General features: G+C 43.1%; 1 protein-coding gene across 1 annotated transcript; it reads right to left on the bottom strand.

The window, feature by feature from the left end:
* Nucleotides 1-767: 767 nt before the first annotated feature.
* On the bottom strand, nucleotides 768-6,056 carry LOC136874937 (ejaculatory bulb-specific protein 3). The gene is made up of 2 exons (XM_067148649.2): nucleotides 5,863-6,056; nucleotides 768-1,050 (listed from the first exon to the last, which is right to left on the bottom strand). The coding sequence occupies exons 1-2, from the start codon at nucleotides 6,053-6,055 to the stop codon at nucleotides 878-880; spliced, it is 366 nt and encodes a 121-aa protein (XP_067004750.1). The 5' UTR covers nucleotide 6,056; the 3' UTR covers nucleotides 768-877.
* Nucleotides 6,057-13,291: the final 7,235 nt, after the last annotated feature.

The raw sequence follows: 13,291 nt of genomic DNA, 5'->3' as shown, positions 1-13,291 counted from the left end.
AACACTATCAGAGAGAAAAAATTGAAGGGATCCGACACTTCGAAAAATTAAGGTATCGGCCAAATGAAGACAAGGGCCACGAAGGGCGTGAAAATGAATGACTCCCTAGCCTCGAGTGCTCTAATACCGTCGGGGTCGGAGAAGCACAAGTGTTGACCAAAGGAGATCGGATAGGATAGATGAAAGTGAGTGGCACAGGTAAGAGGAAGCAATGCCAGGACTCAGCTAAGGGCCTCGTAGTCACTAACCCGTGCTACAAAATTCAGAACCCCTGGGGCCGCTTTTAATCGCCTCTTACTAGAGGCAGGGGATACCGTGGGTGTTATTCTACCGCCCCCACCCACAGGAGGAGGGGACTTAGAAACAGATTTTGGAACCAGCTTCAGTCATACCGGTTAGGGTGGGGTGAGTGGTGGATGTACATGGAAGCAGTTCAGAATATAAAAATAAATTTTACCAAGCGAGTTGTCAGTGCGGTCAGGGTCACGTAGCTTGGAGAGATGGTGAGTTCGAATCCCACGGTCGGAAGCTCTGAAGATGGTTTTCCGTGGTTTATCGTTTTCACACCAGGTAAATGCTTGGGATGTATCATAATTAAGGCTAAGGCCGCTACCTTCCTAGTCATAGCCCTTTCCCAACCTTCCGTCGCTGAAAAACTTTGACGTGTTAATGCGACGTTAAGCCACGAGCAAACAGATCAATTACCTTTCAAAGATTAGGTAGAAAAATCTGGGAAATATGTCTTTGACAGCTTTAATCCATTGAAATATTATACCGGCATTCCTGCTATTTTATTACATTTTAATTAAATTCATTTACAGGTAATATACAAAAATAATGAATACTTAGAACAAGGTATTAGGTCGTTGATCTCAAATTAAATTTCAGGATGCCGGGCTCGGTATATCCCATCTGGATCGTACTTCTCGGCCAGCTTCTCGAAATCCGCGGGATGGTTCTTCTTAAGATAAACGGCGATTTCCCTCATAGTTTGCTTCTGCTTTTCTGAACACTTCGCGCAGTTCGTTTCCAGAGCCTCTGGTAGTATCGCTGCAAAGATTAAAACGTATTGAGGTGAGATAATATTTATTTCAACAACAACAACAACAACAACAACAAAACCGTAATAATAGTAATAATAATAATAACAAAACAATAATAACTGTACTCTACTACTACTACTGACAACGACCGTAGTCGTGTTGAAACACCGGATCCCGTGAGATTTCAGAATAGCCTAATTTGCAGTGTCTCATTCCCCGACTTCACATACCAATTTTCATTAAATTCACTTCAGCCATTTTCTCGTGATACCTGTACAGACAGACAGACAGACAGACAGACAGACAGACAGACAGACAGACAGACAGACAGACAGACAGACAGACAGACATGACGGAAAATTAAACAGTGCACTTCCTTGTTACTGTGGACACGACGTATACAAAACTGCAATTATTTTTTTAAAACTCTGATCAATGTACAGACAAAACTCTTATTTTATATATACTAGGTGACTCACGGACGCCGTACTTTCTACTTATAAATGTCCCGCATGTCTACCAACTGATTTTAACAAGGGAACTACTGCCAGCGGGCAGGTTACGTCAGAATATGAAGAGATAAGAAACAGAGTCACACTCGCAGCATGTTACTCAGCGCTGCCGGTCGAATGCACCCCTTGCATTAGTAAACATCGTTTTCGACCGCATAGTTCTAGGCTGGTGTATGCTACAGCCGCACTATATTTGCTGTCTGCATACCGGCAGTCACTAGTGTGATCAGCAGCGGTGAATACACAGACATTATTTTAATCTGGACAATCTGGTCGGAATGCAACAGAAGCTCCAAACAGACGTATGCCTTCTACATACGTATTTCACCGAACAGTATTAGTTTTTGTTTCATACATGCAACTCTTCCATCGAGTGGAATGTCTACACGTGTATAAATAAGTTATTAGATTTCCTTTTCTACACCTTTAGCGTGTCTACAAACAGGAGCGGCGATTAGAGGGTGCGGCGAGGTGGGACAGTCGCTCCCCCCCCCCCAACCCTCCACTTTGTGAAGTACACATTACATTTTCATTCCACTTTAGCCAGCTGGAACTAGGAATTATTTTAAAAAGCTGTTTGTGCAAACCTTGTTATCTTATCTGCTAATTCCTTAGTTTATTTTCTTTAATTTTTAACGTAATTATTGACGGAAATACGCACAAAATGCTGTTCGTCGCCGCTAACCAATTTGTATAGCACTACGGCAAGTAATGGAGACTTTGCCTGTGCTGTGAAGAAGGGTAGTAGGGGTATATATTGTTTGCCGAGGTCGTGGCCACTGAGTTATAATTCACCCACTTGTCGCGCGCATTTATCAGTCTGGCAGTCTCTTTAGTGTCTGTTAGTTTCTTAGTGAGTATTCAAATACTAAATTATTTTAATTGCATAATCATGCCGTACTTCTATGTAATTATACCGGGCGAGGTGGCGGTGGGGTTACGGGCGTGGAGCTCTGAGTTTGCACTAGGGAGACAGTAGTTTCGAATCCCACTGTCAGCAGCCCTGAAGATGGTTGTCCGTGGTTTCCCATTTGCACACCAGGCAAGTGCTGTGGCTGTATTTTATTTAAGGCCACGGTCGCTTCCTTTCCAAGCGTAGCCCTTTTCTATCTCATGTTCGCCATAAATCCTATCAATGTCGGTGCGACGTAAAGCCAATTGTAAAAAAAAAAAAATCAGTTGTAATCGTATTTCAAGAGGAGCTAATACCAACGTTCCTAAGTTATTCCTTTGTGTTATGTTATTTATTAAGTAAATGCCCCGTAGTATGTTTGTGAGACCTGGTGAAAATTTTATTATACAGCATTGAATCAAAATCTCATAAAACGATTATTACGAATAGGCCTAATCCACGGGGCTGATTAATTACATTTACTTATAAAAAAGCATAATACAAACGAAATAATTTAGTCCGGTGACTGTAAAGTTGGTATTCTCTCGCGTTGAAATTACAATTACAATTAAATATATCTGTTTTTACAATACACTTTATGTCGCACCGACACAGATAGAACTTATGGGAAGGAAGCAACCGTGGCCTTAATTAAGGTCCAGCCTCAGCGTTTGACTGGTATGAAAATGGGATACCACGAAAAACCATCTTCAGTGGTGTCGACAATGGGATTCGAAACCACTATCTCCCGAGTGCAAGCTCACAACTGCGCACCCGTAACCCCATGGCCAGATCGCCCTGTACAATTACATAGACGTACGGCATGATTATGCAATTAATAATCATTTAGCATTTTAATACACACTAAGAAACTAACAGACAATAAAGAGACTGCACGACTGACGAATGCGCGCGGCAAGCGGGTGAATTATAACACCGTGGCCACGACCTCGGTAAAAATTTGTACCCCTACTACGCTTCCTCACAGCACATGCAACGTCTCCACTTCTTGCCGTAGCGCTATACATTAAAGGAAAGATTTAGCATACCGTATAAGACAACAAGGCTTGTACAAATAGCTTTTTAAAATAATTCCTAGTTCCAGCTGGCTAAAATGGAATAAATGTCATATTTACTCTACAAAGTGCGGGTGGGAGCGACTGTCCCTCCTCACCTCACCCCCTAACCGCCGCTACTGTTTGTAGACACGCCACAGACGCAGTAAATGAAATCTAATAACTTATTAATTTAGACACGTGTAGACATTCAACTTGATAAAAGAGATGATTGCATGGAACAAAAACAAATACTGTTCGGCGAAATATGTGTGTAGAAGGCGTACGTCTGTTTAGAGCTTCTGTTGCATTCCGACCAGGTTGTCCAGCTTAAAATAATGTCTATGTATTCACCGCTGCTGATCACACTATCCAGTGCCGATATGCAGACAGCAAATATAGTGCGGCAGTAGCATACACCAGCCTAGAACTATGCGGTCGAAAACGATGTTTACGAATGCAAGAGGTGCTGCATTCGACCGGCAGCGCTGAGTAACATGCTGCGAGTGTGACTCTGTTTCTTATCTCTTCATATTCTAACGTAACCTGCTCGCTAGCAGTAGTTCCCCTGTTACAATCAGTTGGTAGACACCCCACACGTCACTTATGCATGCGGGACATTTATAAGTAGAAAGTACGGCGTCCGTGAGCCACCTGGTATAAATATATATAGATTTAGCATGTGATGAATGCAGTACTATATTCAATATGTATACCAACCATCTCAAGTTCACAAATAGAGCTCCATATCAATGTTAGAGAGCCAGAGGAGAGCTTCGCTAGATATACGTGTAAATAGTGATGTTATTGGCTTTACGTCCCGTTAACTAATTTTACGACTTTCGGGGACACCGACGGGCGGCAATTTAGTCCCGTAGGAGTTCATTTACTCGCCAGCAAATCTATCTACAAGTGGGAGATTTGTCATCACATCAGAACTCCGGGAGATACTGATGAATTTTCGTAGACCTGCTGAAACAACCTTCTTGAGGTCCGCGAATGTCATGATTGTCCTGTTCCTATTTCTTATTACTCTGATATTGATTAGTAATTTTATTATTATTATTGTTTCTAATTATTATTATTTTTTCGTTATGGTCGAATAAGGAGCAAGATTGAACTTATTTAACTGCTATCGTTACCTTTTCCGTCTCCCAAAATCTCTTCAACTTCTCGCTGGTTTCAAGCTTGAGGAGTACTTCCCTCTTTCATTAAAGCGTGCCGGCATCAGAAGGTTTTAACGAATATTGCAGGAGAAGAATATTACGTTTTAACTTTAACAAGTATTAAACAAACGGACCGTTATAATTTGCAGAAACGTCGTTTTGGATTCAAATTTGGACTATGAACTTATTTTAAGATTCAAGTTGAACGTACTTGGTACATACTATGTATACACTGTTTTTAAGGGAAGTTAGGACTGAATTAAAAAAAATAGTAATTATTGATAAAATTTGATTTGTCGTCTCCTAATGGTGAAAGAAGGCCATATACCAATTTTCAGGAAGATAGCAATAGAACTTTCTGAGAAATTAACACTTACAATTTCAAAATTTTAAAAATCGATAAGCATAAAAAATGCTCCAGCTGAACAGTTACTTCAAATATCACATTAAAAACTGGTGTACAGGCACTTTAAGGTATGGAAATAATTTTAACAGGGAGAAAGTCTGCATATGTAGTCCATGAATGTGAGGAAAAAATGTGTTTTATGTGTTTATGTTTTTCTCAAATTATGCTAAAAAATACCCCTTTGAAGGCTACTATCTTTTAAAGTACCAACATCATAAAAAAATCCTTCTGTTAATATCAAGACAAAACAGGTGTTAACAACCCATGAAATTCTCATGGAATTTGAAACCAAATTGGTTCAGCTGGAACATTTTAAATACCTGAAAATGTATACATGAAAAAGAAAATTCGTAAGTAAAAGCTAGTGGACGGGGACTCAACCGGATATTTAAATGTCACGCTAGCACTTAAAAAATGGCGGAAACTGAAAAATACCACCGCCAAATGATCCGCAGGAGTGCGGCGTACAAAAATACGCACAGATTGAAAAATCGATCTTTTTTACTTTTTTCACCAAAAACTCAGTCCCAGCCTCCCTTAATGTGTTAGACCTTGTTTTAAATTATTATTATGTTTGTTCACACCATCATGTATACAATTTTAATTAGACTATTTGAAATAGCTGAAGATGGCTCTTTGTCAATATAATTGAACACTAAGGGTGATTGTAAGACTGAATTGATTTGGTGGATCTTCCCAACCGTGATAATTTAAAAATAGATATAGTGTTAGTAATGATAAATTTGTATGGTGCAGAGTGGAAGGTATGAAGAGCTAAGAATACTCACACTTCAGCGCCTTGACGTCTTCGGGACATTTGGTAACAGTACCCAGCAGACAATTGACGTATAAATTCCTCAGCCTGTCGTTGGTGAGAACACCCTTAAGATCGATACTGTCGTATTTGTCTGTGTACTTATCTTCCGCTGAGGTAAGTCCAAGGACTGCAAGCACCACACACAAGACCGCTGTACGACTCATGGTGTTCAGACAATGTGCGGTGACAGCTCTCTGATGGTCATTTATAGGCGTGTTCTGTTACATAATGTAACCTCTCGCCTTGTGTACCCAATTCTTGGTAATATTCCGCAAGTCTAGTCTTTTTAACTTAACCTTGAAATATATGGTTTTAGGCGTGTGTTTTTGTTAACAACTGTGGCTTGCGTGTGCATGCCTCTAGGTCAGTGGTTCTCAAAGTGTGGTGCGCGTACCACCGGGGGTACGCGGGGTTGTCTCTTGGGGGTACGCATATTTATCGTAGCTTCTGTTTTCAGTGAGCTTGTTCTTCTTCTTCTTCGTTATATGTTTACCCTCCAGATCGGTTATCCGAGGGATCCCACCTCTATCGCCTCAAGGGCAGTGTCCTGGAGCTTCAGACTCTGGGTCGGGGGATACAACTGGGAAGGATGAACCAGTACCTCGCCCAGGCGGTCTCACCTGCTATGCTGAACAGGGGCATTGCGGGGGGATGGAAAGATTTTAAGGGACAGACAAGGAAGAGGGAAGGAAGCGGTCGTGGCCTTAAGTTAAGTACAATCCCGGCATTTGCCAGGAGAAGAATTGGGAATCCACGGAAAACATCTTCCAGGATGGCTGAGGTGGGAATCGAACCCACCTCTACTTAGTTGAGCTCCCGAGGCTGAGTGGACCCCGTTGCAGCCCTCGAACCACTTCTCTAATTTCGTGGCAGAGCCGGGAATCGAACCCGGGCCACCGGGAGTGGCAGCTTATCACACTAACCACTACACCACAGAGACAGACCGAGCCTGTTCATTTTCAATAAAAATCTTGTTTTGATTGTGTTTTTTGCATACCACTACATACAATCCCATTTCCGAACTATTAATTCTAAAATACGCGTCAACTTGTACCTCCCATTGACTTGGAATGTAAAAATGCTTCCTTATGCTTCATTGCCCTTGTTTCTAATTTTTTGTTTCAAAATCCACTGATTCACTTAACTTTTTCAGTAGCAGCATATATAGTATAATAGTAATTGTTGCATTGTCTGACTCATTGACGGAATGGTCAGCGTTGAGGCCTTCGGTTCAGAGGGTGGCGGATTCGATTCCCGGCCGGGTCGGGGATTTTAATCACGTCTGATTAATTCTTCAGAAACACAACACACTACCAACCACCACAGAAACACGCAATAGTGATTACATCCCTCCATATAGAGTTGGCATCAGGAAGGGAATCTGGTCGTAAAACTGGGCCAAATCCACATGTGCGACACAGTTCGCACCCGCGACCCCACACATGTGGGAAAAAGCGGTAGGAAAAAATGTTGCATTAATAATACTCGTGTATATAAAAGGCTAAGTCTGACGGACTCCGATCAGTGCCCAGCCAAAACTACTCAGCGTAAAGAAATGACATTTTGGGGATACACTTATGCAGTGTAGGTGCTCACTAAGGAAGGATTTTTGGATATACCATGGGTAAGGGGGTAAAAAGGCGGGTGAATTGTTTAAATGAGTATATATATATCTTTAATTTACAGATGTAAAAAATGATATTTGGAATCTCGTTTCAAAATAAGGAAACACGTATATTTTTATTTTCGGAAAATCCCGTGAAGGGGGATGAAAAATGTTGAATATTTGGTTGAATATCTTCTATGGGGATACTTGTATATCAAAACTAAACATGTTACAGACATGAAAATTGGTGTTTGGGATCTCCTTTATAAATAAACACGTATTTTTTCTCGGAAAAACCATTGGGGTGGGGGGTTAACAGGAGTGACAAACGGGGTCAAATTTTAAAATGAGTATGTTGACTGCATATCTAAAATACATAATGTTACGAATAAAACTCAATCTGCTTGATAACTCTAATTTATTTCAGGATGGCCTAATAAATGGACACACACATAATTAAACACAAACAATTCTAACCAGTGAATGGCTACACATTAATTTCCAGTCTATTTACAAATCTCTCTTCCCTACACACAGTAAGAGGTCCAGCCCGCACACGTCTACCTGGGAACGTCTATAATCCTCACTTTCACTTCCCCAAGTCCAGTCAATCAACTCATACAGCCACTGTGCGTAGACAGCTGGATTTACTGACTGTACACACACGACGACTGGTCGTCGGTTCGACTCCAATGATAGTCCGGTACTTCACACAGTCACATGAAGTGAACAACAATCATCAACAGCTCAACAGTATCCAACAACAGGACGATACTCACAACAGTAAATATTAACACATGTCCAGTTATCCTCACTCTCACGGTAACTGCGTCAATTGCTGATTCACGGCGGTCCTCCATCCACACAAGTACACACACACACAGTACTCCTAACACAGTCTTCCGTTATGTTGCCTCCAGTTACACACCCACTGGTATATCCGACACTACAAAAAACAGCTCGCTCGCAGGGGCCTTGTATGTATACCTCGATGTTGGGCCACTAAAAAATTCGGGATTCGGCTGGAGATCGAACCTTCCTATCGTGTCTTCCAGAAAGCACATGGAGAAACTAGATGAAAGGAATAATAGAGGAAGGGCCATAGCATGTCCTCGGGCGGGCTGGGAATTTCTCCGAGGTTGCTTAGTCATCCCCTTTCACGTAATTGCGAAAAGGCTGCGACAAGGTTGACGGTCCCTCGAGCACGTAACATAGACCCCCTTCGAGAGCTGATCGTGTCGATCAGTTACCTTCTTCAGCTTCTCCTCGGTAAGGTGCCAATCGGTCCAGATGTACCACCTTCATCTTGCACTTTAGCCTCCGTCGTACTCGGTAGCTGATGTCGTTTATTCCTCTCAGTAGGTGGTAACGGCGTTTCCCCATCCTTTGGAGATGGAAGGACAAGCGTCTGTTATTTACGGAATTATATAGCCATCCTAGGTCGACCTCGTGATTTTCCGTGATGTTCGCTCATTGGTCGGCCGCACCTTCACCCTGTCGCTCTCTATGTTTGAACCCTTCGTGACAGCGGCGCTTACCTCCTCCGGTCTCCTTATCCGATCCAGGTAGTACCTTTCCGTCGGAGTAGGATGGTCTTCAGGCTGGCCGAACCCCAAATCCACCGGAAGTCGCAGCTTTCTTTCAGACGGCGTCCTCGCTGGAGAAGGTCCCGTGGCTCGTGCACTGCGGATGAGTAAGCCAGGAAGACCAGGGGAAGGTGACGATCCCCGTCCCTCTGCATTTTCATCCGGGCGTCACGGCTCGAGTTTCCTTCGAATTCCACAGTGATCACTCGGCAGGAAACTTCATACTGCTCGGCCTCCCTCCTGGAACAGAATTCGCATTCTTCTGGACGAGATCTACGGGACAGAGCGTAGACCTGCGGAACATGCTTTATCTTGCGAGGACTCTGCAGACATTCCTCTGTCCGTCACCCATCTTCTTCTGGTCGTCCTCCATCTTCTTCCGGCCATCTTCCGTCTTCTGCTGATCGTCTTCCATCGTATTCTGGTCGTCTTCAGTCTTCTTTCGGCCTTCTTCCAGCGTCTTCTGGCGGTCTTCCAGCATCTTCTTGCCGTCTTCCATCTTCTGGCTGTCTTATGTCCTTTTCTTGTTGTCTTTCATCTTCTTCTGACTATCTTTCGTCTTCTCCTGGTGGTCTTCCGACTTCTTCTGGCCGCCTTCCGTTTTCTTCTGGCCGTCTTTCATCTCCTTTATCCACCTCTCCCAGCTTTCTACTATCTTCTTATGGCTTTCTTCCACCTCCCTATAGCCTACATCCAACTTCTCCAACATCAATCTTCTGATTTTCTTCCATCTTTTGATTTTCTTCTATATTCTCCTCCATCATCTTCATAGTCACATTGAAGAGCGCATTTAACTGAGCCTCCATTTCCGTGTGGCTTCTGGTCTCAACTGGCATTCAGTAATTGACAAAGTGTGACAAAAAGATTTATATGAGTGTGCATTCGATACACACTGACGTTCTGGAATGTTCTCAGTGGCGGCCAAAACCTGAAGTATATGGCCCGCTCATTCACGCTGAATACAATGATGTATCACACATGGGGTCTATTCCACTTTTGACACCATTTGTTACGAACATATCTCCATCTGTTTGATAACTCTAATTTATTTCCGGATGGCCTAATAAATGCACACACACATAATTAAACACAAACAATTCTAACCAGTTATGAATGGCCACACACTAATTACCAGTCTATTCTCTACACACAATAAGAGGTCCAGTCTGCATACGTCTATCTGGGAACGTCTATAATCCTCACTTTCACTTCCCCAAGTCCAGTCAATCAAGTCATACAGCCACTGTGCGTAGACAGCTGGATTTCAACACAGTGCCACTGACTGTACACACACGACGACTGGTCGTCGGTTCGACTCAATGATAGTCTGGTACTTCACACCATCACACGAAGTGAACAACAAACAGCAACAGCTCAACAGTATCCAACAGCAGGACGATACTCACGACAGCGAATACTCAGACACGTCCAATTATCCTCACACTCACGGTAACTGCTTCAATAGCTGCTTCACGGCGGCCCTCCACACACACACACACACACACACACACACACACACACACACACACACACACACACACACACACACACACACACACACACACACACACACACACACACACACACAGTACTCCAGTGCACAGTACTTAAGTCAATTTTCCGAAAACAAATTATGCGTGCTTATTTACTATTACAAAAGATTTCAAATACTAGATTTCACGTCTCTAACATGTTACTGTTACGTGCTCAAGCGACCGTCAACCTTGTCGCAGCCCTTTCGCAATTACGTGAAAGGGGATGACTAAGCGAGCTCGGGAACTTCCCATTCCGCCCGAGGACATGCCATGGCCCTTCCTCTATTGTTCCGTTCATCGTTTCTCCATGCGCTTACTGGAAGATACGACGAGAAGGTTCGATCTCCAGCCGAATCCCGAATTTTTTAGTGGTCCAACATCGAGATATAAATACCAATATAAATGGTCCGTTATTGGACATCATACATTTTCCAGCTGACTCATTCCAGGTTTCCAGCGTTTCGCCCCCGTGTGCTAGGCTACCTACCAAGACGCATGGCAAGGGCATACCTTGGAGGCCAATGCGTAGGCTAATTGTAGCCACCGGCAGTGCCAATGCACTATGAGAGACTTTGTTTCATTACCAAAAATTGATGCCTGCTTGGCCATCAGATGATATAAATGTTGATTCCCATAGGGACCATTTATATTGGTATTGTAAATTTACTCATTCGGAACAAATATTTCAGATTCCCTATGGGAATCAACATATCATCTGATGGCCAAGCAGGCATCAATTTTTGGTAATGAGACAAAGTCTCTCATAGTGCATTGGTACTGCCGGTGGCTACAATTAGCCTACGCAGTGGCCTCCACGGTATGTACTTGCCATGCGTCTTGGTAGGTGTGCTAGGTACCAATTGATGAGCCCAGCCTAGCACACGGGGGTGAAACGCTGATGACGTTACAGTCGTGAAAATATGTATTTCGACTCTACTTTATAAGTAGAGAAACACATATATTTTTGTTTCCAGAAAATCCACTTTTGTGGGGAGGGGGAAAGGAAGTGAAAAATACTGAATTATTTTTATGAGGATACTGATATATCAAAATTGAAGGTTACAGGAGTGAAGATTGGTATTTGGTATCTCCAGGGCTGACGCAGCGACCAGTCTACTAACAATTTTTTTAGGTGGTAGGGGGGAATAGGGGAATAGGGTAGTTTGTAGTCCGGTGCTTCCTGCACGTGTGCTGGCTATCCGCGTACGAGTGGGAGGGCACTAAATAGATGTAGAGGTAGATAATTTAGTTAAGTAGTTTTAAAAGAGATTGTTTGTTTGTTCTGTGTTTCGCCCTGCCTTTATTACCTGTAAGCCGATGGTGTTTACTAGGGTGGGTAATAAAGATATGTATGTACGTATTTGGTATCTCCTCGAAAAATAAAGGAACACGTATTTTTTTTTCTGAAAATCCATCTATGGTAGGGGGTGGGGGAGGGGGTTGGCTGAAGAATGGGTTGAATTCTTTTTATGAGGATACTTATATTTCAAAAAGTGAAGATATTTCAGACGTGAAAATTGGTAATGGGATCTCCTTTTAAAATCAGAAACACAATATTTTTGTTTTCAGACCATCCGCGTAGGGTAGGGGAGTGAAAAGGTATGAAAAATAATTTGAACTACATTTATGAGGATGCTTACTGCATATCTTAAAATCTGAAGATGATGGGGACCGGAAGATTAGTATTTGGAATCTCCTTTACATTTTTTGCTTACGGAAAATACACTTGGCGGAGGCGGGGGGTAAAAATAAGTGAATTAGGGGGTTGAAGTATTTTAATTATGATACTTTTCTATATAAATAAAAGGCAATGTCATGACTGATTGTATATCAACGCCCAGGCAAAACTACTCCACATGAACAAATGCAATTTTGGGGATACACTGCTATTGCACCCACTATGGACGCGTTTCAAATAATCCATCTCTAACGGGATGAAAGGGGGATAAAAAGCCCTGAAAACGAAAATCTTCATTACTGTAAAACCGTTTGACATACGAAGTTGATACACTGACTGACAGTGACAATGCAACACCAAGGAGGATGGTTCGAAAGGGATGAAAGTTGGGGAAAAAACAGAGACGGCACGGATGAATAATTGATGTTTATTTCAAACCGATATGCAGGTTACACAATGCGCACGGCATCGACTCAGTAGGATGTAGGACCACCGCGAGCGGCGATGCACGCAGAAACACGTCGAGGTACAGAGTCAATAAGAGTGCGGATGGTGTCCTGAGGGATGGTTCTCCATTCTCTGTCAACCATTTGCCACAGTTGGTCGTCCGTACGAGGCTGGGGCAGAGTTTGCAAACGGCGTCCAATGAGATCCCACACGTGTTAGATTGGTGAGAGATCCGGAGAGTACGCTGGCCACGGAAGCATCTGTACACCTCGTAGAGCCTGTTGGGAGATGCGAGCAGTGTGTGGGCGGGCATTATCCTGCTGAAACAGAGCATTGGGCAGCCCCTGAAGGTACGGGAGTGCCACCGGCCGCAGCACATGCTGCACGTAGCGGTGGGCATTTAACGTGTCTTGAATACGCACTAGAGGTGACGTGGAATCATACGCAATAGCGCCCCAAACCATGATGCCGCGTTGTCTAGCGGTAGGGCGCTCCACAGTTACTGCCGGATTTGACCTTTCTCCACGCCGACGCCACACTCGTCTGCG

Source organism: Anabrus simplex, chromosome 5 (genome assembly GCF_040414725.1).
Source record: "Anabrus simplex isolate iqAnaSimp1 chromosome 5, ASM4041472v1, whole genome shotgun sequence".
Classification (NCBI taxonomy): Eukaryota; Metazoa; Arthropoda; class Insecta; order Orthoptera; family Tettigoniidae; genus Anabrus; species Anabrus simplex.
The sequence above is the reverse complement of the archived record's forward strand: the minus strand, read 5'-3'. Positions and strand labels throughout refer to the sequence as shown.